Source organism: Melopsittacus undulatus, chromosome 2, assembly GCF_012275295.1.
Source record: "Melopsittacus undulatus isolate bMelUnd1 chromosome 2, bMelUnd1.mat.Z, whole genome shotgun sequence".
In the NCBI taxonomy this organism is placed as follows: Eukaryota; Metazoa; Chordata; class Aves; order Psittaciformes; family Psittaculidae; genus Melopsittacus; species Melopsittacus undulatus.
The window spans coordinates 15,769,119-15,795,991 of NC_047528.1; the positions used below are offsets into that span (position 1 = coordinate 15,769,119).

A 26,873-nucleotide genomic window follows, 5' to 3' on the forward strand; every position below is an offset into this window, starting at 1 on the left:
CAGTTTCCTCAGCTGGCTTTTTACCAGAAGGCAAAACTTGACTATTGCCCCAGTATAAAGCCTATTTCTCCTCACCTTTTCTTCAAGAGACAAACATCAAACACTTCAAAGTTTCTTAGCTGGGATTCAGGACAGCTGCTTTCTTAATTTTCAAATGGATTTCAAAAGGAAATCATCTTCCCCCACTTATATTTTCCTCCATGAAATATGGGAATAAATACATTGACTGGGATTTAGTGGGATCTGTTTTTTCCAGGAAGGAATGTATGCATGGAGGGAGCAAATGAACTGTGGGGTTTAAATGCTTCATGATAAGAAAACACCTCCGTTCACGCTCTGACACGTGCTCTGCTGAAAATTCTTTGCTCTGTGACAGCTGCTTGGAACTGAAGATGTTTTTTCCAGTTGAAAGCGAAAGTGAAGTGATAATGCACTTTAGTATCACTAGTTTACCTGAATTGAAAATTACTATGGTGGATAGCAGCTGTCCCATGCATGAGCTATGCCAGGTCTCAAAGAACTAGCAGATCTATTTACAAACATCACCTACCAACTGGCAGAAAACTATTACGCATTTTTTATGCTTAAGACAGTTTTCTTTGCTTACCTGCTGAGCCCCTCTGACAGCTGCTGTTAGACCACAGTGGTTAATACTGAATGGTTTAAAAACGACAGATCAACATGACTCGTCTATAGAGCCTCCTTAGAGCTGCTTCGTGGATGTACAAAGGAGTAAGCAACACACAACATTGTTATTAAACCAAAAATATTTATTCAAGCTGTAAATGCTATGCAGTATTCAGTTATTGGATGGGTTTAATATAAACATCTACTGCATAATATTGGTTCCTTAGGAATCCTTGTATACTATCTGAACCATTGCCCTGTTGCTGTACAGATCTCTTACGAGAAAACTTGCAACTTTTTAAGACCTCAACAATTTGAGAACAAAGAAGGAAATACCAGTAAAGAAAATCCTGCAGTACTGGAGCAAGGCTAGTGTGGTAATTTTCACCCATGCTAATTATTACTCAAATGTAGGCTGGGCTTCTCCTGGGCCTGTTTGGAAAAGAGTTTGTAGAAAAATTCTACATTGAACAGAAAGATTAGCTGCCAATTCTTCCATGTCTGGCTGAAAGTACAAGGGGGGTTAACAAACACTAACTCACCAGTACAAATGACAGTTAGAAGAATTGACTTTTGCAACAGAACACCCCAAAATGCTTGTCTGGCTGTTGCAACAGGTTCAATGTTCATACACTGGGGTAGGCATAAGGGAGTTAACCCAACAGCACACTGTCTGGAAACAGCTTCTGCACTCTGCCACCACTGCAAACAGGCTCATCCAGATGAAAGCTTTACCTGGATAACTGGCTGGGAAGAGCTTCATTAGATGAGAAATATGTTTGAAGGTTTTACTGGCCTTATGTTTAGTTACCAGCATTTTTGTTAATTCATTCAAAGCCTTATAGCATGGGTTTGACAGTCAGGAGGGAGAGAGGGTTAGTACAAACCAGTTTCACCCAAAGATTAAATCCCTTTGGATTCAATGAGACAATGGGAAGTGGCCCCTGTCTCAGAATAGTGAACTACAAACACCGCCTTTCCCAAACTGTCTTAAGTGGTTTGGATGGGGAAGTAGAGAATGCAGCAGAACACAGACAACGTGGTGTAACAGAAAAACATACAACTTTTCTTACAGTACATTTATACAAATTTACAATTTTGCAAATTAAATGGCTCTATAATTACGCAAGTGCTTTTTCAGAAATAAACACAGACCACCTTGATGATATTTACACTTAGCAACCTGCTTCAGGAACAGCATGATTTTGCTATAAAGTGAAACTCCAGTGCACTGAAAGTGCAACTCACCCTTTAGAATTAACTTCTCATGAAAAACCTTGGCAAACACCACCTGGCTTTGACCAGTCACAGCTCAGCTTCTTTATTTTTTCACTCATCATAATGCAAAGACAACAAGAACTTGTCCACATCCATGCCCGCTGGGAAAGAATTCGGTAACTTCTTTTTCTGTAGGAGAGGAAGAGAACAGTTAGGGTTAAATACTGAGAGCCTGGGGCTACTGAAGAAGCATCCCTTTCTTCCTCAGCCTTTCATCTGTACTGTAGACATAAATGCACCAAGCTCACATAGGAACAGACATGGGAATGGCTGTATGCTGTCAGGTTAGGGGACAGGAGTAGCTGCATGCTCTGGTCCAGTAGGAGCCAACCCAGGCTTCAGGAGGGCACAGCCTCTGGCTTGTCATGTACATAGGAGTAAGTCAGTGTTTCTCAGTATTTCAGGAGTGTGCTCTAAGCCCAGTGAGTTACAAAGCTATACCATGTTTTCTTTTGGATTCTTTGCATATACCACCTTTCCTCAACTGCCATTTGTCATTAAATCCTCAAGTCAATTGCATGGTACTATTGCCTGCAGGGACTGGGAATACATAAAATGTGGATTCCTAGTCCTGATGGTAAACGGGGATGCAAGAATGGCTTGAATTCTAGCAAGGCCTAGTTTGAGTTTGTCCTATTTCCTACACTCCAGCTGAAACATACTTTGAAGTTAAGAATTCAGAAACTCATTTAACAGATTCCATAGGTATGTGCAGTGTCAGTAGGAGTTTACTTCTGGGTATCTGAAGACTGTCATAGAATCACAGAATGGTTTTTACTGGAAGAATCTTAAAGATTACCTACTTCCACACCCCAGCCACACCTTTCACTAGACCATGTTGCTCAAGAGGGGCTTGAACACTGGCCTTGAACACTGCCGGGATGGGGCAGACACAGCTTTCTGGACAACTTGTTTCAGTGTCTCGCCATCCTCACAGTAGTAAACTTCTTCTCAATAATTAACCTAATCCCCTCTTTCAGTTTAAAGCCATTCCCCCTTGTCCTGTCACTATATGCCCTTCTAAAAAGACCTTCTTCAGATTTCTTGTAGGCCCTTTAGGCACTCGAAGCTGCTCTAACAACCTTCTCTGGAGCCCTCTCTTTTACAGATTGAACAAGCCCAACTCTCTCAGACTGTCTCAATAGGAAAGATGCCCCAGCCCTCCCATAACCTCCATGGCTTCCTCTGGACTCACGCAAACAAGTCCACATCCCTCTTGTATTTGGGCTACACTAATCTTAAGAAAACTGTCAGTAGGCTGAAGAGGCAAAGTTAGTAAATCTGACAAATATAACTAGAGTGGGATTTGGACTACCACCTCTGAACCATTTCTTTACAAGTATCTATAACAGATAACTAATGTACGTTTAGAATTAACAAGCCAACACTTGCCTTTATTTTCTTCTTCTTTGATGGTGTTGGAGAGCTTTGAAGGTCCTTCCTAGCTGCAGAACGAGAATTTCTCTCACCCTCATTCAAGTCCTCCAGTTTCCTTTTCTTTACTGTGCTCCTTACGGATCGGAACTGCTGGGTGTTATCCTTCAGGGGGGTTGCAGTGCTAGTCCTGGCAATGGCTGCCCGGGACAGGATCATGAGCGTGTGAGCAGCCATGCTGACACTGTTCTCACTGCCTGTTTCGCTGGCTGGGCTGCAGGCGGGCAGGTCTGGTGTAGCAGGAGGCACCATGATTCTAGGGGTGGTGCTGTCCTCATTGAAGCGCCGACACATCGGTGTCCGCACACTGTCTGTAGTATCATCTGTGTGTCTGTCCCCAACTCCAGATGGCGTACGGGGGACAGGCAATTCTCCGTTCTCAACTGTTTTACTAGTGGGGCTGTGCCACTGAATGTCTTGCAGCATTTCCACACACTGCTTAGTGAATGGGCTTGACAGGCAAAGGCCTTGGCTGGAAACTTTAGCTGGTTCTCTCTTTGGCTCCTTCGAAGACAAAGAAACAGACACTGAGGATTTGCCATTTCCACTTGACAGTGACCCTTGCTTTTTGTTCAGCTCCGGCACTGAGGCAACTGTCTTCTCATTCCACAAGCTAACACTCTGTTGGCCGTTTGAGAGTTTGGCAGTGTCCTGGCTCTTCTGTTTTTCATCAGTATCCCTTTGTAATTCATTTTCTTTATTTGCTGTAGTCTTGTGGAAGGGATCTAATGGAAGCCCTGCAGCTGCTGCCTTCCGCTCAGGCTGCAGCTCCTTTGCAGATGCGCTTCTGTTGCTACCAACTTCTGGCTTACAGAGAATTCTAGGCAATGTTTTATCTTTCTCTCTCTTTGCTACCTGTGCCTTAGCAGAGGATGATGCAGAGTCAACAGCAAATACAGTATTTTCATTTCTTTCTTTCTGGGATAAACTCTTAGTTGTCTGAATTTGGGTGTTTCCTCCTGGAGTGGGTAGAACGTTATCAAAGCAAAGCACTCTTCTGTGGCTTTCACTTTGTCTTGAACTTGAGCTTGTGCTTTCTACTGGTGCAACAGGTAAGTTCTCCTCCACCTTCCTTCCTAGCTCTGCAGTGATAAGCTTGTCTGAGTTTCCAGTCCTGAAAATGTGATGAAAACACTTCAGCAACATACTTGTTATTACTAGTCAAGTCCATTTCATCGGCTGGAAGTGCTCACCTGCCCCTCAAAACACCTCTTAAACCTCTCACTATTCTCTAAATGTATTTTATCAACACAGAAACACCAGGAGTAAGGGATGACAACCACATAAAGTTCAGAGAAGGCCAAAAAGGATGACAAGAAAGATACAAAACAGAGCCTGTAGAAAGAACAAGTAGGTAGACTGGGGCTCTTCAACCTGGAAAGAGAGATGACTGAGAGGAAATGCAACAGAACTCTGAGAAAAACCTACTAAAAGGAAACTACTGTAACTTCCAGTGGATGAACTAGGAGCATCAAGTAAAAGTAGTACCATGGTCAAACCAAAACAAGGAAGCTTTGACAGTGAATGTAATTAATCCTGGGAACATTTTACCCTGGGGTATTTGTGGATGCTTGAGTTAAGACCGAAATAGAGTGTATTTATGACAGGACAGTCCATCCCAGAGTACTGGCTGTGGTTCTTGAAGCCCTTGGAACTGAAGCTGATAAGAGGCTGCCAGAATACTCTGGACAATACCATCCATACACACGCCTTGTACTCTCCCCTCTGCATTGCTGTAGGTGACAGGACACAGAGCAAGACACAAAGTTTTCAGTGGGCATCTGCGTAAGAGCACACAAACTCCCTCAGGCTGGGTCTGCACCTCACAACCAGCCATGTGAGGGTGAAAAAGCCACCACTGCACTGTAGTGATGTCAAGAGAAGGACGTTACTGCTCTGTCAGCTCATACCACTATTATATCTGTGCCCTCTTCCTGCTTACACGTGTTTCCAAGAAAAGCCTCTTCATATTCATCTCTGCCGGCAAGATAAGCCTGTGCAGATCAGCCTTTATGGTTTGCAAGAGGAAACAGCAAATTAACTTTGGGATGGTAACTCTGGTACCTTTGGGGCAGTAAAGGAAGTACAGGTGGGGACAGTTTGTTCTATTTCCATTAAATTTGAGATGAGGCAGAAAGTGTAGAGAGTAGAAATGAGAAATGACATCTCTTTACAGGGAACATTTTGTTCTTTTTGCTCTGCAAAACATATATCTGGATATTTACTACAATTAACAGAAAGCTGAATTATCAAAGTGATATTATCCAAAATCTTGCTTCTGTGGCTTTTTAAAAATCACTAGTTTTTCCAGGCACATACATTGAGATGCATTGAGATACATTTTTTTTATAAGCTGACTTTATTGTTCCTGTTTTTTTCACTTTCCCAACATTTTAACTGAGCTCTGAATAGGTAGATTTTTTTAAAAGTATGTTTTATTTTTAAACAACAAAAGGATGTTTCACCTCTATTATTTAAACTGAACTTCTTATCTACTCCTGCACTTTTGCTCATTCCAGCATTCTCTTCTTTCTTAAGTCCATTAACAACAGGGAGAGCTATTACTGAAACCTTGCCTTTTCTCACTTGCCCAACAGAAAACTAGTACCTGTCCCAATTAGCATTTCAGTGATACTCATCACTTATAAAGCTAACATGCTGTTCTCCTCACCATCTTTCCTTTGGCTTTTCACTTTAAAGGACCAAGCAATGCTCTAATCTGTGCAGCTAGAACACACAGCTGCAGAACCCAATCTAACAAGCTCTATGGGCTTTGGGCCAGAGATCAGTAAAGGCAACGAGGCTGTACTACAAAACCGCTGGCAATATTCATCTGAAAAGGTGGGAAAAAAAAAAAAAGGCTTTAGTCATTAAAATCTCTCCGTAAACCTAACAGGCAATTGCTCCTTGCTTGCACAACCCTCAAAGTTTTTATTTGACAGTTGAGATAGGAGAAGTAAACACAAAGCCATAGAGAATTAGCCTAGGAACAGTACCACCAGAATTCTAGCACATGCTGCACCTGTACTAGCACACACCTGTATCAGTGCTCCTAGCAGATAGACAGGAGAAATAAAGGGGGCACTTGTGCCACTGTTAATAAAAGTTGCTCTCCTCTCCACCAGGCACTGTTCAAAGCAGTTCATGGCAGGAAGAAGAAAGCAGGTTTGAATAGCTGGCTCTACTGACCTTTGTGTTCGAGAACTTGCGTGGTTCAAAGGCTCAGCTACGCTTGGTACCAGTTTTCCTGGAACAACAGATGAAGTGTTAATAAACCACAATATTCCAAGGAAATAATCTCACAGGGAGTACAATGACATTTCATGGGACAGAGAACCAATAAAGAAAAACCCAGGACAGAACTATGCCTTTTTTTTGTGATTTTCAAGTTTACAGATTAACAGATTAGCAAAGGTCACCAACTAAAGACAGACAAGAAGCTTGCTGCCTACACCTAACAGGTAGGCCTGGCAACACAAAACTCAGGACACAAACACATGGCAGAGATTTCCAAGTGGGAAATAACTGCAGGAACTCTCAGTTATCCACCAGCAAAGCAGAATGCAGAACTAACTATACAACCCCAGCTTTTTTCTTCATTTGCAGCTTCATTCCATTTTATGTGTAAGCCTTCTCTGTTTCAAAAAGGTAGATAGGCTAAAGCATAAACTGTCCTCACAACTCAATTTATTTTCCATTTTCAATTATTTTTCTTCACCCCCTTCCCAACACTGAGAAATGCATGGAACTCCAGTCTTGTTTCAATTTCCTATTTAAAGAAGCAAGATGTCAATGAAATGAATATACACAAGCATAAAATATACACAAGCACCTGAAATGGCAAAGAGAAAACAGGCAGCAGAGTGTATATGCATCCCTTCTATTAAATATTTTCCTTAATAAGTGTTTAGAATTTCTGACTCTTCCAGTAACTTCTTTGTTACTATGTGGTTTGGTTTCAATGGCAGCAGTAAACAGTATTTACAACCAACAAGACTAAAAATAATCAGATATATAAAGAAAATAAAAGTTTCGAAACTGCATTAGAGCCTTGAAACATTACATTGCAAAATAAGCTTGATCCCAAACTGGAATTATTTTATATGCTGGGAGTTGTCAACTGAGCAGATACAGTCATTAACTGTAGATACAGGCCTCTTGCAAAGCCATCCCAGCAGTTATCTGGCAGAGCAGCAGTGGTATGCATAAAACTTTATTCCTCAGAACTAACATGTCTTTAGAGTCCCCCCCTTTTCTTGCACCCTTCTCAAGAAGGCAAGTCAGGTACCTGTATTAGTCTTGTTTCTTGCTCCAGGAATCTTCTGGGATTTGGGAGGGATGGGTAGTTTTGGGACACTTCTGTTGCACACTGTATTAGCCACAGGCATATGTAGAACCTTTAAGAATCAAAATATTCCATTATAATTTATCACAAGATTCCTGATCAGCTCAGCTTTAATTCTGAAAAGTTGTATGATGTGCTACCTGGCGGGCAGGTGCTGAGAACGTATTTCCATTTTGTCCTACTACAGAGAGAGGTATCATTCCCACCATTCCTTGCAAAACAGGCTGCACCGGAGATGCAATTATAATGGCAGAACCTAAAAGACATCAAAGTGTTACAACTGTACAGAAACAAAGAACACTTTACTGAAAAGGAAAGCTTCAAAACAGGTTTTCTTAAAACAATGCATGCTCAAACCTGTGGCAAGAAAAGCTCTGGCTTTTTAGTAAACCTTCACTGTCCTTACTATACATTACTACTAGAAAAACTAGAAAACATTATATTGAATTCTTTCATTAAAGTCTGTTTCCCTTTTTAAGAAATGTTTCAAAATGAAGCTTAAATATGACAAACCCATATTAAGGCTTGAACTTTGAATTGGTTTATAACAAACAGTAATACTAAAAGCTTATTTTGCTGCTTAATAAAAACAAACAACTATTTGCATCTTGCTCTCTACAATTACAATGCTCAAAAGTTATTACCAGAATTATGTTTCTTTCTTCCAGTGTACCCATAACACCCTCTGCTTACAAGCACACAACAAGCTGGGATAGCTTTGTCCCTATGTATCCATAATCCATCATGGATATTCCTGGCTGGTAGGAGGTGTTAAACATAGTACACAAAGTTTAGTTATTTAGTGGGTTTGAGATTAATTACTAAAAAAAACCAACCAAAACAAAACAAAAAAACCCCATAATAAGACTAATTTGGAATACTGAAGCCAAAGTTCCCTATTTGACTATTTAAATTGCTGTTAAAAATAGTTATTTTCAGTATTCTAAGAGGTCGTTAGCATCTGGCTGCCAGAAATACAGGAATTGTAAAACAGAGAAACTATTATAGCACATTCATTGAAAAGTGAAAGAAAAATTCCAAAAGTGAACAGAAAATTTATTCCACATTGTTCTTCAGTTAAATGAGCACTACCAGGAAAACTATCACATGCAGAAGAAAAGGCAAACTTGTGTTTCTCTCTCTGTAAAAAAATAGATGGTAATAGCTGCTTGAAGAAATCCCCATGACAGGAAATGCCTTTCAGTGCTCCAAGCTCTTGCACATACTGTCGCAGCAGCCTCTGAGCACAACTAAATCACTACACACAGAAATTCAAAGATAAGCATAACAAGTTTTTAGTTTTGGAAAGAAATCTAAATGTGTAATCACAGCTGGCTTATAGTTTGGTTTCACATCTTAAAAAGCAATGTTTTTTTTATTGCTGTAGTAATATAATTGTTTGTACTAGGAGAGATTTTACATTATGGAAAGAAATAACATTATACTTTCAGAACATACTGTCTGAATGCAGAAGAGGTTCTTGTAAAATGGAACAAAGCAAAACAAGTGAGTAATTTTGGAAGGATCATCTGTATCTAACCAATTATCAAAGCTAAATATGGATACCTGTAACACAGCATTCTATTTGTAACAGGAAACTTATTAAAACAAAACAAACAAAACAAACAAAAAACCCCCTTTTCTTGTATAAGCCAAACTATGCTTCCTAAATTTATCATTGCTAAAATTGTATCATGTAAGCTTCTGAAATAAAAGTCTACTTGTTTCAAAGCAGACTGGTCAATGACTCTACGGTTTTTATTTCATTTTTAGTAGCAACTACTATATTCACAAGCTACATAACTCCTGGATAGTGTTTAAAAAAAGTTTACTTTTCATGCAAAAAAGGAATAAAATCACTATATAAATGCCACATTCTCATTTCCTAACAATGATGTTACCTTGTGCGAAGTTTGGGGAGACAGCCTGGTTTGCTGCAAATGTACTGGTGGATCTAGGAGGAGTCCGTAACTGTTGTACTGCTGGAGCTTGGGCAGCAAGTGGCATAGAATTGCCAGGCAATACAACTACATTTGATGGTGTTACCGCTGTGCCCAAGGCAGCTGGATCAGTCACACAGGTGGCTATATAAAGGTTGTTTGAATTCCCAAAAGCTGTGCTTGTTGCTGGCATCAGCTGTATAAATCCCCCTTCCTTGGAAAGGTTAGTTGTACCTGCAACTGAAAAAACAGTGCAGTCTTCATTCTGAGTGTTGACTGAGGTGACCACAGGATCCTTAGATCTAAGCACAAGAAGATTCTGCTCTGTCAAATCTGAATCCACATTTTTTTCAGTGTCTTCTGAAGTCAGACATTTGGACAGGCCTGCAGTTTTGGTTGGGGATTTGGCTGGAGAAGACAATATTATAGTTGGCAAATTTTCTCCTGTGATGCTGGAAACAGCATTATTTAATTCTGTGTCAGATGAAATGAATGGATCATCGCTGATGATGATCTTGAGGGACATTATATTAGAAGGATCAACATCCATCGGTTGACTACTAGAAGATACACCGCTTATACTTTTGGCCTCGGTACCTGACTCATCTGTTGAGGATGCAGTTTCTGGGAGAGGAGAGTGGCATATTTCAGATGTAGTAAGAGTATTTTCAGTGGGTACTACAGAAATTTCTGTACGTGCGTCATCACCAGAAGAGAAATATACATTATCAGCATCTACTTTTGTAGAAGATGAAGGTTCCTGCACTTCCCCTTGTGTTCCCTCCAAGCTTGACAGTCCTGAAGGGAAGCTTAAATATTTCTTACAAGGCTTATCAAGTGTATGCTGATCATTTGAGCACGTTTTGTTAGAGGTATCAACAACTTCAAGCTGCAACTCTGCTTTGTCAAGATCCGAAACCTTCACTGCAGCTCTTGCAGCACAGTCTGACTGCGTGCTCTGTTCCTGATGGACAGAGTTCTCCTGTAAAACACTAGGTAAGGCAGCTGTACCATTTGTTGTGTCCTGTTCCTTTCCTACATCTGCTGATGGGCTAGAAATTGAGGAATTGTTTTTTCTCAGCACTACACTATGGCCAGGGCTCCCATTAGAAGGGCTTTCAGTAAGTGGTTTTTCAGATAGGGATGTATCTGGTGATAAGTGACATTTACTTCCAGAATGTGTTCTGTTTTCACTGGCTGTACTTCCCTCTGCCAATGAAATCAAAGAAATTTGTGGACTACCAGAATGAACATATTCTAAATTAGGAGTACTTTGAGCACTATGACTTAATGGTCCTTTTCCAATTTCCATAGCTCTTTCACTTTCAGATACTAACGCAGGCAACTCTTTTTTATCATAAGAATCTCCACAGCATTCATTACATTTGCTATCAGAACTCTGTCTCTTGTCAGGTTCAGTCAAACCAGACACAGAGTCAAAAGCGATTTCAAGCTCTCCAATATGTTCAGGGGTAATGGTTTTAAGCACTTCAGTCTGCTTTCTTGGTCTACAATTCCCATGCAGCTGGTCACTAGTTGTATTTTTCTTAGCTGTATCATCATCGTTAATGCTGGTCTTCAAGGCACATGATGCTTCCCCTAACTGAAAACCTTTACAGGATAGTGATTCTCTAGAATTATCACCTGTAAAACAAAGAATAAATTAGTTCCATAATTATCAAACAGATGATCCTTTTACAGTGTTTTAAAAGCAACTTAGTTTCATGTGAAACAGTTTTTTATTGAACTGGTAAGTGGGAATAATGCTACTCATCCTTACTTTCAAACTAAGCAGAAAGTATATGAAATGAATAGCTATGTACATTAGGCAATCTGGCAAATCAGTTTGTACATAAGTAGTAATCGTGCAAATAACAAGCAAAAGGCTTAAGTCAATAAATCAGACTTCCAGAAGCACAAAAAGCCATCTCAGGATAAAGACCTTTTGGTTCTATTTCTCACAGGCTTTTCCTGAATAGTTGCTACTGATGGGCTGTTGCTAAGAATGGGGTAGACAGACTAAATGCACCTTTTGTCCAGAGCAAGTATCTTTTTGTGTATTAATTAGCCAATACATTACAGAATAGAAAGAAAGATTAATATGTTTGGATGTAAAATATTAACTTTATGTGTTCCACAATGACTACTGCAAAGCATCCCTGTTTTGAATGAGAAAACAGATTTGCAGGTATTTTGATTTCGTTTAGGAGCTTATCAAGTACAACTTTTAAGTACACTGATGGATTACTGTTTAATTTGACAAACTTTCTAACAGAACAAGTGTATCCATATGTTCATGCAATGTACAAGTCAGACTGCATATTACCATTGAAAACAAAAAGCTTTGGAAATGTACAAGTTCTCTGAAAATATTTTCATAATGAAAAGACACTAGAAAAGATCTTGAAGCAAAAAAATAACCAAAAAAAAGCCAAACTAAAACACAACAACCTACATATACTAGAGTCTTCTGTTCCTAAAGAACTTTCAAGTGTTTCCAGGTTATCCTCATCCACCAGGATTCCATTTTCTACTCCACTCTGACCAGAAATACCAGCAGGTAAATTCTTATTTACTTTGCTCTTTCCTATTTTAAAAAGAAAGCAATAAGAATGATTAAATATGACCTTTACACACAAATGCAATTATTACATTTTAAATGAAGCATGGAGATTTCATATTCAAGAAACACAGTCCTAAGCTCAAAGAACTACTTGTCTCTATATATTGCAAATCCAGAAATAGCACTAAAAACTCCTTTTTATGCAAAGATATTCCTGGTCAGACAGACAGAAAAAATTTACAACAGCATAGAAGACAAAGTATGAACTATCATCCTGTAGACCAGAAGAGTCTAAGGCAACATCAATAAACCAATCACTGAACCAGCACAAACCCAGAATTTCAGCCACAAGAAAATGCTGTACTTTACAGTCATGTATAAATATAAAAATCTGATTCTGAACTGAGGGATACAGATGCCCTACAGTCCATTCCTGTTGCAAAAGAGGCTTGCTTAATTACCTTTGCTTCTTCAAGCAATACCTGGGGAAACTCATCATTTATGATGCATTATATTAATGGTACAATTGAGTATAATATGTCCTACCATAATCAAACAAGTCGAAGAGTGCCTGAAAAGCTGGATCAGATTCTGTCTGTTCTAGAATGTCTTGTATAGCTTCTTCTGACATATGGATTTCACCCTGAGAAAAGACAAGACATAACGAACTGTTAGACACTTCTGTAACTTAAAAGGAAAACAGACAAGAACTGTTTTCTTTCCCAATTGCTTTTAGTTCTATTCCTTCTGCTCAGCACTGAAACATAAAAACCAACGCTGGAAATATTTCTGCCACAAATTTAACATCTGTTAAAACAAAATATTGGTGACTTAGTTTATGAATTAAAGTCCCTCAAACATCTTCATCAGACATTACACTCTGCACATGCACACTGGAGTACTCTCTTCATAATGACCAGCACTATTTATTAAGGTCTAAATCTCAGGTCACACGGGCAGCTTATGCAGATAGTATGAATGCCATGAGCCTGCACTAGCCAACCACTGGGGAAAAAATTCCCTGAACTAACCTGCATTTTTTGATTATGCATGTGTCTAGATGACAATACTAAGCAAAGCCAAGTTTCATTTCCTTTACCCATTACAAGTTGTAGAATATAACTTCCAACTACTTTTCTGTGGAATAGAATTGGAAGGCACAACTACATAGGATGGTGCTCTATGGTTCCTTTTTCAGGTTGACTTGTTTGGTAGCAGCCTGGGAAGAAAATGAGCAGAGCACTCAGTACATATTCTAGCATTCAAATACAAAGTTTCTTCTGACTTCCCAGAGATTCTGTACAGTCTTTGATTATGGTGGTTCTAAGGGTGAATATCCCATGTGACAGACTTGATTGTTTTGTCTCAGCTACTCCAACTAAACCAAGAAACTGCTTTGAACTTTTTTTCTGCTCAGAAAAAATGGTATACAGCTTTCAGCTATGTATTTTCATAACAATCGATCTAAAAATGACAATACGGCAGAAGAATAGCTTTTAAAAGACAGATACCTCTACTTTCATAAACAGGCAACTGCCTCTACTCTCCTGCCTTTTTCATGAGGGCTATGAAGATTATACCTTGATTAAGAGCCCTTCATGACTCTGTGATTGCCAGGTTGAGTGTCGCATGAGCACAAAGGAAAAACACCAGTTTAGTTTGCAGAAAGTACACTTTCTCCAAAAGCAAGAAAATACTAAATTTGAAGGAAAAGCATCCTTATTTAGGCTCCAAAGACAGTTTCTCTTGCTATACTAGACACTCCATGTTTATCTTGCAGCAAATCAGAGTATCAGATTAGACTAAACATGTTTGGAGACTGCCAAGATATTTTAAATTACCTTGTTTTATTTATAAGGCTATTGATCAGTTCCCCAGTCAGAACCTGGTCCCCAACTACCAGTACCAATGATCCAGTGTGACAAGGAGGCAGCTGGCAATTTTGGGAAGCATGTTTAAGTTTCAGTCTGAGAGTAATGTTAACAGCTAACCACTGCCAGAAGCAGTCTCACTCCCTTGGCTTTTAACCCTGCTGCATGCTTGTGCTGCCTTGTACAGGCACTGGAAATGAATTCAGAGTGCTAAACTGGCTCAAAACAATCCTGGTAGTTCAGCTCTTGGAACCTGCCCACTACCAAACAAGGTGAGTTAATGCCTATGCAAGGGAAGTTGTGGAACTGCTTCTGGGCAGAAGCTAGACATTAGATAAAACTTAGATGTACTGTAAAACAAGCAAATGAATAAAAAGAAAGAATAGGAGAGCAATCTCAGATATTAGACAGTATACAGAGATTCAGTACAGTTCCCATAACTGATCATTCTCATGTGCCTGGTCTTAAAAAAAAACTGAGCATGGTGATTTACACCTACCTGGAGTCCAAGGATTTCATCAATTGAAGTCTCCTGTTCTGAGGGACCGCTGTCTGTCTGTTTAGGGGCCTGAGCAATGTTGCCATCACTGGAACACATTATTCTTTAGTTCAGAACTCAAAAATAAATCAAATCAGAATACATATGAAGTTTAGAGGTTCATTTTATTACCTGCCCAGGATTTTGTTAATGTTCTCAGCAAGCTTCTCCTGAAGAGATTTGTTGCTCAAGATTTTTTCTCTGGCATTTTCAATAACCAGTTGCTGGAAAATACAGTTTTAAAGTGGTCAGGTTTCTATTTTTATCATCACTAGAGAAGGGGCATGAATTTCCAACTTAGTGGTAATAAAAAAAATAAAAAAAATCAATTCAACAAAGAAAACACTCTTGGTAACAGAGAGACAGCCAGTCTGTGACTGCATGACATTGCTATAGAAACAATACCAAAAAACATTCCTCTACTTCTACAGCAAGGCTTATTCTGCTTTGTTTTCCATTCTCTACAAAATTATCATATTGCAACAGTTTACAGGTATCTTAACAAAGCCAATATACCAAGGAAAAAAAACCCTCTACATAGCCATGCCATTCTCACTAGCTTATTACACAGAATATAGTTCAAATGCAAAAGAATAACTTTATCTTCTAAAGGCAATTTCTATAAAACCCAAGATAAACAACATGTAGAAGACTAGTTCCCTTTAGTCTGATTTTTTTTTCTTAAATATAAGTACCTTCTATAAGTATATACTCACTGGGAAGTTACCATCTATGAATTCTTCAAGGGGCTCACTTTCTGTTATTACTTCATCAGTGTCTTGAGAACTTCTAGCTGCTGAAAGAGGTCCAGATGTTGTAATACTTTTCCTCTTCTGAGATTCACTGAAACATTCCAGGAAATTTATGATGTATTTTGTGAGAACATAGCAAACAATAGACCTAATGGTCAATAAATTAAGCGTTTCTTTCCTTCTTAGCAAATGACAAATTTTAATCAACAGAAAATTAACTACATATTGGAAATACAATAAAAGCCAATACCCGATTCACTATGCACATGCATACATTGTGTCCCACTTCAGAGAGGTTACAAACAAATATGCAGACTGTGGATAAACAGCACAATAGCAAATGGAATTCTAAGCCCACTATTCAGTTGGGATTTTTTTCCCCTCCTAGTAAACATGACTAACTGGTGGTATAGGTTCTAATTAACTGCCACTCAAGAAAAAGATCTGTACATCACCATTGAAAATAAAGACCTCTGAAGAAGCAGCTATTGCCAAAGAAGCAAACAAATGTTATGTTGCATAAGAATTTAGATGATGAATAAGAAATGTAATGTTTTTATATGAGATCAGCGTATAGACTCTTCTGAAACTATCAATCAGCAGGGGCACTAAAATCACTTACAAAAAAACCATTTAGGAATAGAAAAAGACTTGGAAAGAGTATATAAGAGCACAGATCAGGAAAAATGATATGCAAAACCATCTACTGGGATTTAGTCAGGGAAAAAGAAAACATGCAACACAAGAACAGTCAATTCATTAAAAGGATATTAGAATGCAAAGATAAAAAAATGGAAAGCTAGCATAAAACCAGGTTTTTTACACCACTTTTAGTGTGAATATAAAACATTCTGCTGACAATATTTACTGAAGCCAACAGTTTTTCTAAGTTAAAAATACAAAAAATGCACATTTATATCAAGAATTTTTATAACTAATATTTTGGAAGGAACACTAAGTCTCAAGATCCAAGATTATTTCCCTACATCTACTAATGGAATAATGTAAAGACCAGCTGTGGGCAATAAAAAAGCACAAATAGCCTCCTTTCTGTCTGTTCTGGGTTCAGCTGCTAACAGTTATTTTTCTCTTAGTAGCTGGCACAGTGCTGTTTCAGCTGTAGTCTGAGAACAATGCTGATAACACACTGGTGTTTTAGCTGTTTGTTCAGTAGCACTCACCCTGACCAAGGACTTTTCAGTCTCTCATGCTCTGCCAGTGACAAGGGGCACAAGAAGCCAGGAGGAAGCAGAGAGAGGACACCTGACCCAAACTGGCCAAAGAGGTATTCCATACCACAGCACATCATGCCCAGTATATGAACAGGCAGGGGGGTAGGTGTTTACTCAGAAGGCCCAGAGCTTTGCTGAGGTCAGGCTAGGTATCGGTCGACAGGTGGTGAGCAACTGTATTGTGCATCACTTGTGTTTATTGTTTTTTTAACTTTCTCGGTTTAGTTTTATATTCTCTCCCCTTGTTATTTCCCTTACCATGGTTATTGTTGGTGGTAGCAGTAGTAGTTTTGTGTTGTACTTCAGTTACTGGACTGTTCTTATCTCAACCTGTGGGAGTTCCATTCTTTCAACTCTACTCCCCATCCCTCTGGGAGCAGGGGGGAAGAAGAGCAGGGAGTGAGTGAGTAGCTGGGTGGCTCTACTGCCTGGGCTTTAACCACGATGCTGTCTAATGTTAAGTTCTTTGACTTTCCTTTCCTTAGTGAAACATCACACACTGGCCACTCGCAGTGGATCTTAAACATGAGACACTCCAAATAACAAAAAAACCCATGTTTACCTTTTCCGTCTTCCTGGAGAGAGCAAGTTTGAATGAAGCTTTCGTTCTTGTGATGCTGGTACCTGAATGTGGATGAAATCTCCTGCTTCATAAAGGGAAAAAAAACACAACCCTGATGCCAGTACTTTTTCTAGTGACACTGTTAAAGCACTACAGATATCAACACATTACTTACTATGCTCCAACCAATTTTCTTGGGAATTCATAAAAAATAATTTGGTATTACCATGAAAATTATTCTTTTTAAATATATCCTGAAAAAAAACATGCACTTGATGTGGATCATCCCTATCTACTAAAACAAGTGTTTGGGTTAAGGGTGAGACCACAGGATAATGACAGATTAATGCACTTCTGATCTCTGCACTCACATTAGCAAGCAAGTATACAAGAGCCATTTCTCTTTTAGGCACTCTTTTTTTTAATCATCTGAACCAGTTTGAAGAGCTAGGGGAATAAAGCATGAATTTTCTGGAACTATTCTGGTGGAAGATGATAAGCCCCGATTTCAGACAACTTCCATCTATATTCATAGATTTTTCACAGAAAAAAAAAAAAGGTTAAAAATATGTGTAACTTACTGCTGCTCTTGTTTTCCTGCGTTTGTGACTGGTGTACAAACAATGTATTCAGTCTTGTCTGTGATATGTTTTGATTTATTGCTGGCCTGTGAATAACTTGAGGAGATACAACAGAAGAAGAATTCTGCGGACCTGACTGACAGGCTACTGATAATAATCCTGAGTTCGTAGGAGCTGACTGCTGAAGCATTCTCTGTCTTTTCATTTCCACAATTCCACTTCTTGTACGTGCTGGAGATAATAAGACAAGATGGAAATACATGATACAAGAATTTGAAAAGATCACTGATTTTCCAATACCTGATTAGGATACCCCACAAAAACTTTTTAATGTTCAACTAATTCATGAAACTCAAAAAGCAAGCAACACCCTTTTTTGTCTTCTGTGTTACAGGTTTGAGCCTGTAAATAATTCAAGAAGTTATTAAAAATAATTCAAATTAATTCAACAAGTACAGCCAACTTTAGATATAGTAATGCTTGTATCACTGCTTAAATATTTATGGGAATAAATCATAGCAAAAAAAACACTTTATTACAGAATACATCACTCATTAATTGACACTAAATGAAACAGCTAAACCAATATAAGTTCCATTTTTATCAGAAACAATTTTAGATAAAACAAGTATCTTTTAATATTTTATTAGCTATATGTTTGTATGCATAAAAACTGTTTCAAGATTGTCAACATGTTTTTATATTTGCCTCCTACAGAAATGCAACTGCATCATAATTAGACTGACTACGTTTTCAGTTCCTCTAAGAACCACAAATTCAGTCAACAGCTTCAGGACTGAAACAGTAGCTTTTAAAACTGTTAACCCTGTAAACTTCTAAAAGATTTTCAGCAAAGAAAATGTTATATAGAGAACTGATGTGCTTTGCAAAAAGCTCAGCCTTTGTTTTCCTTCCTTGATCACTACAGTAACCCAGACTGCACTGACGACATTAGACATGCTGAAAAAAACCCACTGCAGAAGAGATCTGACATTTTAAGAGTAAGGCTGCGTTTCCCCCTTTTTTGCAAAACATAATCTGAACAGAAAGCCTACTGATCCCATGGAACTGGAACAGTTACTTACTCCTCTGATTAGCAGAAAATCCTGTGGAATTCTGCATGCTCCTAAAAAATAAAATAGGTGACATTAATAAAAGGAGCATAATGGAAACACTCAGCTACACATGGAGACGGTATCTATCATGATTACATCAGTCTGGTCCCAACCTCACATTACTTCAGAAACCTTCAATCTACTGATTGCTATTTTTGTTCTTTCAGACAATGTTCACAGATACTTCAGATGAAGCTTACTGTTGTATTTTGATCAAGTAACCACAATGGTATCAGATTCTAAATGAGTCATAGTGTATTGTTTTATTACAGGAAGGCATGTTCTCAAACTAATGCCCTCCTTATCTGCTGGTCCTGCCTTGAAATGTCAGCCATCAGATCTCACATACCTATCTTTTTCACCAGAGGGAATAGGGAGCAAAACAATTCTCATACAATGATAAAGGGAACTGATCAACACAGGAACTCAGAGTGAATTTTTACTGTCTTTATTTCAAAACTATATTACCTGATCTGAGAAAGTGTATAGTCTAATTTTTTCCACAGAGATGACATCATTGCTGGAACTTCACTTGTTGTTTCTAAAATCAGCCACAAAATCAAAAAGAAAAAACAAAATTACAAATGCTTAAATCAGACACATACTGAGAAAAAGTAAAATCACAAGCAAAATCATTATTATGGATACAGTTCCTGGGTTTGAAAGCCTAAATGAAACTGGAGAAGACACTCATGATTATAATTCTCAATGGAATCTGCACACAGTGTCATGGGCAAACACAAGCTAATGTAACCTAATTAACTTCTGGAAAGGGTATTCATATTTCCAAATCACTTGAGTGCTTTTGAAAACTGTAACCTGGCAGGCAGGCAGACCTTTGAAAATAATGCTTTATTTTAAGATGTCATCCAAACAGGTAAAAAAAAAAAATCAAATCATCACTTGGTATATTTGAAGTGGAGAACATTAAAGTAACAATTGAAAGACGTTAAGCAGATCAATTTATAATGTCTTTCAAGGTGTCAAGTACAAAGAATTTTGAAGAAAGTATATTTGTGTCTTAACTACCATTTCTATTAAACCTCGTGTGAAAAAAAACAATCAGAAATGTTCCAAACATGATAAGTCTTAAATTGCAAGTCTTAGAACTACGCCCACTACAATCTGATAATACAACACGTATCAAAGAATTGTTAGACTTGGAAACTTTTAGAATCTCAGTAACTGCTTTTAAAACTAGGAAACACTGACTCCACCTCAATATTCATACAAAATGGTAAATTATTCTGAAATTATTTTAGTTAATTTAAAAACAAGACAAGAAACATTTCATACCATAGGACTCTTCTCAGTTATATCACAGAATATCTCAAGTTGGATCCATAAAGATTATTGAGTCCAACCCCTGGCTCTGTGCAGGATTACTAAATAAACCTAAACCATACGACTAAGAGCACTGTCCAGATGCTCCCTGAATTCTGACAGGCTTGGTTCCATGATCTCTTCCCTGGGGAGCCTGTTCCAGTGACCAACCATTCCCTCAGTGAAGAATCTTTTCCTAATGGTCAGTCTGAACTTCCTCTGCAGCTTCATTGTGTTTCCACATGTCCTATTGCTGGTCACCAGAGAGAGATCAGCATCTTCCCCTCCTATTTATAAACAGTACAATTTTACAAGCATAAACCCATACCACTTGCACACTTTATTACATCTTTGTACTTTACTACCTTAGAAGTTCTGCTCAAATATGAAATGAAAATATTTGGTGTGTGCTGAAGTGAAAATATATGTCCATATATAGGTGAAGATGTTGCCTCTTCATGAAGGAGTTCACAACAGATCAATAAGAAAAATAAACCAAAATCTCATTTTCAAGGCTTACCTTTTGTTTTCATGGCTACATATTCATTAAGAATAGTTGTCAAGTTTTTTCCACACAGGGACTGGAAAAAAAATACTGGTCTTAGAACCTTTACTTGTAACTTATACTTCATCTGCTGTACCACATTATATTTAAGCAGCTTATTAGAATACTAAACCCTGCTGACACTCAGCACAGGAACTGTAATTTATGCTGGTCTCAAGCTAGGCAGAAGGCAACCTACAGAACAAAATGCCATTATAAACACAGAATCTGAAGTGCTGCATCTCATTGCACAACACTGATACAACAGTCAGAGCTGCATGACCTCCACTCAGCTTTGCTGTTACAGAACAAACCCCCAAAGTAAGATGATGAACACCTGTAACAGAATAACGAGCTTGTATAATACTGGAACACAACATGTGTTAAGATGCAAACATGAAGAAAACTTCTGTCTAATGTAAAATTCTTAAAAGTCACACAGAATTAACTTTCCTATCATATTTACTTGTTCTGCTAGTGAGAATTTTTTCTTAAGAATCCAGGTAATCTGTTTACATTTGGTTTTTCTAATTTTTGCTGGCCACAGCTCAATTCGCCATTTCCAACTCCCAAAGTACACTAAAAAGTTGTAAATGAAGTAAGTTCAGTGACCTGTTCTGAATAAATGCATCAAAACCTTGGATCTCAAAGATTTCCACAAATTCTGAACACTGTGGACAAATTCCCAGATCATATATTTAACTGATATATTAGAGGATTGAAACTGAAAACAAGAAGATGCACTCATAAGCATTAGAAAGTTGATACTTAACAATATCTAAGCCCTGTAAATATGCACACTATATGAAAAATCCCACTCTGTATATATTAAAAATGCAAAGTATCTAATTACCCTGTAGCAATATGTACTTATGTACATACACAGATACACTCTGTATTTATGCAAACCCAAATTTCCACATATCACCTGGGACAAAGCAGATGATACTGATCAGAGAGGAAGCTGAACTGAAACAATTTTTGTCAACAAAATTTGGTACCCTAAGATAAAGCTGAGGTATCTTACCTCAATATTTAATATGTACTTGAAACGGATGTCTAGGATAGGAAAGCGATCTCTAATAAATTACAAGAGCAGCCCTGAAATCAATAAAACCCTTGCGACACCCTTCCATAAATCAACTTCAAAGCTATAAAGCAGACCAAACATAACATACTGAAACTAATTTACATACTGTACACTTAAATGCTTCTTAGTAAGATTAAAAACTAGAAACCAAGTAACTGCTAATACCACAGGATGAAAAAAAACGCCAAAACCCAGAGGGCATGACCTAACTAAAAAATTAAAGCAGCATTTGAGAAACATGTGTTACACTGAGATATCACAATTTTCTTTCCCATGGATGCAGGACAATTTAACTTTCTGCTTTGCAAATACAAACTCACCAACAAGCAGGCTGGAATAAACCCATCCTCTGTACAGTGCTCTGCATATTCTTTCAAATCTGAACTTTCCAAAATAAATTCACGGCAGGTAGCCAGAAGTTTTTCTTGTTGTAAATACCCTGCAAGAAATCAGATGGAAATTTTTGCTATTTTATTTCCTACTGCTCAATAGGTATTAAAGTTAACATAACCAGCTGCATACAGTGTAAAAATAAGATTTGAATGTTGGACAAGGATAGGGAGGTTATTTTCAAAAAAATACATCTTTTGAAATATGTCTGTAATAGTTAAAATCAGAAAGAGCACAAATATATTAGTGATACCATACAGGATTTATAATATCTTCAAGACTAGAAGTGAGGCAATATGAAAAATTTCTGCTTGATCTTTAGCACAAACAATACTGTACAGACAAGAAAATGAAAGTTCTTGGCTCAGAAGGCAGACAAACCAACCCTTGCACAGGCTGAACAACTCAGTGTGATAATTAAATGGAATTCTCTAACATTCTGTTAATAAAGTACACTGCTATGCAACAATAGCTCTCCACACATCCTTCTGTTTCAAAACAAGTAAAACCTGTGTAGTTGTTACAACAGAGTGCAAGATTTATTAAAAAAAAAGGCATTGTTCAAAAATTAATAACAGCAAAATGTTTCTCCTCACTTAACTGTAATTTTCATTTCAAATAGATGTACCAGCTGCAACTTGTGCTCTGCACACACCCCAAGACTCATAACTCACCTTAACAGAACATACTCTGAAAACGTATACTTTTCCAAAATTTCATTCCTCAGCAAATATATTCTGCTTTAATTAAACTTTTTAAGACCTGCTTTATCTTCAAATACTCTAAACAGTAAAAGACAGAAATAGACCAATCCGAATGAAGGATTCTAGAACAAAGACCCACAAAAGAAAATGTCTCTTTTCTGCTTGTAGCAGAACTGAACATGCAACGTTTTAAAGAGAGGAAAAATATGTTACTAATTATACAATGCAGGGTACATATACACCAGTGTATCTATTTTAATGGAGCTCCAAAATGATCCATGTCAGTTCAGGAATACCTATAGGAAAATGCAGCGTTAAGTCTGTATGAAGAGAAATACCCTTCAGCAGATACAAGCATAGCTGGAAAAAGCAGATCATATTTCAGACACATAAGCACTTGTTCAGATCTTCAACAAATACGCAAACTTGAAAGTTAAATGCAGTTTGTGAATAACTACTGCGAGTTTAATCATAGTGTATGAGCTGGCCTATCTGACACAAAGCATTTGTGGTACCTGTGGAAAAGGAACTGCTGTCCTATTTAATTTTTCAAATATATTTTGCTATAAAACTCTCAAGCCACAAATTGCTGGAAGCTGAAAGGGTGTTTTGGGAAAACACAATTATGTCAGTTTTATGCTTATCCACCATCCATTGCTGGGCAGGATGGGAGATGAGGTGTTAGGCTAGGTGAAGCTTTCATCTGTGTTGGTGTCATGGTTTTGACACACTCTGTCAGATCTGTCATTATCTCAGCATTTTGCTGGGTGCCACAAAGGACTGCCCTGGTTTAAACCCAGGTGGTAACTCATAACCACACAGCTCCTTGCTCACTCCCCCCCTTCTTCCATTCCCCCTCCAGGTGGAATGGAGGAAACTAAAAAGAATGTAAACCCCACAGGCTGAGATAAGAACACTAAAGTATAATACAAAACTACTACTAATAATAATAATGATGAGGGAAATTACAAGGGAAAAGAATATAAAACTAAAAAGGGAAGAGAAAAAAACCCAACAATAAAGCTGGTTTACAACAAGTGATGCACAGTACAGTTGCTCACCACCCGTTGACTGATACCCAGCCTGACTCAAGCAGTGATCTGGGCCTTCCGGGTGACTCCCTCCAGTTTCTATACTGGGCCTGATGTTCTGTGGTATGCAATACCCCTTTGGCTAGTTTGGGTCAGGTGTCCTGTCTCTGCTCCCTCCTGGCTTCTCATGCCCCTCCTCACTGGCAGAGCATGAGAGAATGAAAAGTCCTTGATCGGAGTAAGCTCTACTGGGCAATAACTAAAACATTGGTGTGTTATCAGCATTGTTCTCAGACTGAAGCCAAACACTGTACTGCACCAGCTACTAAGAAAGAGAAAAATAACGGTTACAGCTGAAACCAGGACAATTGGTACAACTTTCTTACAGTCAAGCTCAAGTATACACTTATGTAGCATTGCAATTTTTCTTTCTTGAACCTACTACTACAGTATTGCAAGGCATAACTAAATGCTTGCATACAGGGAAATTTGGCACATACACCAATTTCTTGCAAAATAAGGCATTCCCAAGTTTAAAAATGCCTAAAATAAGTTCTGTGCAACTGAATTCCTGTGCACACATCGTATAATGGCATAACAGTATACAATGTTTAATGTCACCCAAAACAAATTAAGGGCACAAAAGGCATAGTACCTTCTGAACTATCTTAAGAAACGTAATGGCACACATCTAACTTGTAGTACATATTAACTTTTGTATTAATTAGAAAAAGATATATTTTCTTATGTATTTTTCTGTGGGTGAGCCCATCGTATTTTAGTTTTGTTTGTTAAACCAATATTCATCAATCTTCACAGGACCAGAAAGACTATACAGAGAGGGGAAAAAAAATTAAAACAAAAAGGAAGAATTGTTGCACTTGGAATCCTGTTTATCCATCCAAATTCAAAGATGTCTCATAGAAGAGGAATCCTTATCAGAACACAGACAGAGCTATAGTGAATACCCTATTCTACAACCTTAAATGCTAAGAAGCTTGATAGACATGATAGATGCACCATGCCACAACAGAAACAAGATAGGATGGATCATCCTTAGGACACTTAATATTGCTCAGTTGTATAAAGTCCCTGGTAAGCATGTGAGCAAGGTTTTCTACCCAGACACCTATAACTTAGCCATATTTTTAATAGAAAAGTACTGCAAGATACCTCCCTTTTATTATTTTAAATGTTCTTTTAAAACGCATGGGGTTTCTAACAATCCTCTGTTACTTAATAATAAAACCATCACACCTCTTGCTAGCCTTGCTACTGCAAGACAGTAGTTGATAATATTTAAAACTAAAATGTGCCAGCAGAACACTGAAGAAAAGTCATAATGGCTTTGCATTCAAAAACATGCGGACAACTGAAAACAGAAACTCAATGCAAGCTGCCTGGAAATCCTGGCAACCTGTGACAAAAGGTGCTGATAGAATCACAGAATGGTTTGGGTTGGAAGGGACCTTGAAGATCATCCAGTTTCAACCTCCCTGCTATGGGTGCAGGCACCTTTCAGTGGACCAGGTTGCTCCAAGCCCATCCAAACTGGCCTTGAACACTGCTTCTCTGGGCAACCTATGCCAGGGCCTCACCACCCTCGCAGTAAAGAATTTCCTCCTAATATCTAATCTGAATCTCCTCTCTTCCAGTTTAAATCTATTCCCCCTTGTCCTGTCACTACATGCCCTTGTAAAAAATCTCTTTCCAGTTTCTTGTAGGCACCTTTTAAGCACTGGAAGCTGCTCTATGGTTTCCCCGGAGCCTTTTCTTCTCCAGGCTGAAAGGCCCAGCTCTCTCAGCTTGTCTTCATAAAAGGTGTTGTGAATCACCCTTGTACTCCACTTGGAAGCGTACACTTGTAACAGCTCCTTTACCAGACACCTGTCTGTACGTGGACGCCAGAGACCACCACATTCTCTTGGAGTGACAGCCGAGGAGCAGTTACCGCCGGGCGGGCTCCCCTGCGGCCGCGGCGGCTCCAGAGGCCCCAAAGCCCTTCAAGACCGAGCTGCGTTTGCTTCCCGCTGGAGACCGGGCAGGAGGACAGAGGGGGGCAGCCCAGAGACCGCTGCCATGGGCTACGCCTCGGACACAGGAGCTACAACCCCGGCCTAGAGGAGCCGATCACGGCGCGGTCGAGGGTCAAGGGCGCAGCCACCCCGTACTCCTACCGCGCCGAGGGCGCTACCGGCTGCTGACAGTCCCCAGTGAAGATCCCAAGGCACGGCCGCCGCCTGCCCCCACCCCAGGAGACCCGCCACACACCTCAGGGGCGAGAGGCGGCTCCAGCCGCCCTCGCTGGCTCATTTACTCACCCAGCACCAGCCGGGCCACGTCGGACGGCAGCAGCATGGCCCGAAGCGGCAGAAGGAACGGGGGGAGGCCGGAGGCAGTGGGAAACAACTCCTTGAAGGCACAGCTCAGCCGCCCCGCCACCGAGGCGAAGGCGCGGAAACTGCCAGCTAGCGCCAGCCCAGCTCCTTCCGCCGGAATTCGCCGCTGCCTCTGATTCACTTCCAGGTCCGCCCGCAGCCGCTGCTGTGCGTGCCCGCTGCTCTGCCCCGCACCGCTCAGCCGCACGCTGCTGGGAGCAGAGGGGGATGCGCCCCGTGGCTGCGGGCGCCCGTTCCACCCGACCGTTTCCCACCACCAGCCACGCCGCTCAGAGGTGGGCCTGCTCCTGTCCCCTTCTTCCGACCCGCACCGGGTTGCGGCGGCGACGACGCGGCTCCCGCCTGAGGGCTGCTCGGCCTCCCCTTCTCTTGCCCGGGTTCGAGCCCTCCCGGGTGGTGAGCCCAGCTCCGCCGCCCTTGGGCAGCTGAGGTGACGGGCCCGGGCTCAGCCCAGCGGCTGTCGTGCCGCTCTCTGGAGGGTGGTCCCCTCGGCTAGGCCCGCGGGGGTCTCACGCCTGCTGCGGGGGTACCGGAGCGGGAGGTCTCCTTGCGGG

General features: G+C 39.6%; 2 protein-coding genes across 3 annotated transcripts in view; one reads left to right on the forward strand and one right to left on the reverse strand.

Moving 5' to 3' along the window:
• Positions 1-749: 749 nt before the first annotated feature.
• On the reverse strand, positions 750-26,403 carry NPAT (nuclear protein, coactivator of histone transcription). Of its 2 annotated transcripts, none has more exons than XM_031049575.2 (18): positions 26,242-26,403; positions 22,116-22,234; positions 20,682-20,742; positions 19,307-19,379; positions 18,809-18,849; positions 17,724-17,954; positions 17,143-17,227; positions 15,313-15,439; positions 14,729-14,820; positions 14,558-14,645; positions 12,734-12,830; positions 12,080-12,211; positions 9,586-11,268; positions 7,825-7,940; positions 7,628-7,736; positions 6,529-6,586; positions 3,298-4,453; positions 750-2,034 (listed from the first exon to the last, which is right to left on the reverse strand). In XM_031049575.2, exons 1-18 carry the CDS (start codon positions 26,276-26,278, stop codon positions 1,957-1,959), a joined length of 4,383 nt encoding a protein of 1,460 aa, XP_030905435.2. In that variant the 5' UTR covers positions 26,279-26,403; the 3' UTR covers positions 750-1,956. The 2 variants fall into 2 exon arrangements, with proteins under 2 accessions (XP_030905435.2, XP_030905434.2); XM_031049574.2 differs by having other exon boundaries at positions 17,143-17,224; positions 26,242-26,372.
• Positions 26,352-26,873, forward strand: part of ATM (ATM serine/threonine kinase) — a 63,183-nt gene continuing 62,661 nt past the window's right edge. The window contains exon 1 of the mRNA XM_034060052.1: positions 26,352-26,594. The gene's annotated coding sequence lies outside the window, so the exon portion shown is untranslated. The remainder of the gene's footprint in view (positions 26,595-26,873) is intronic.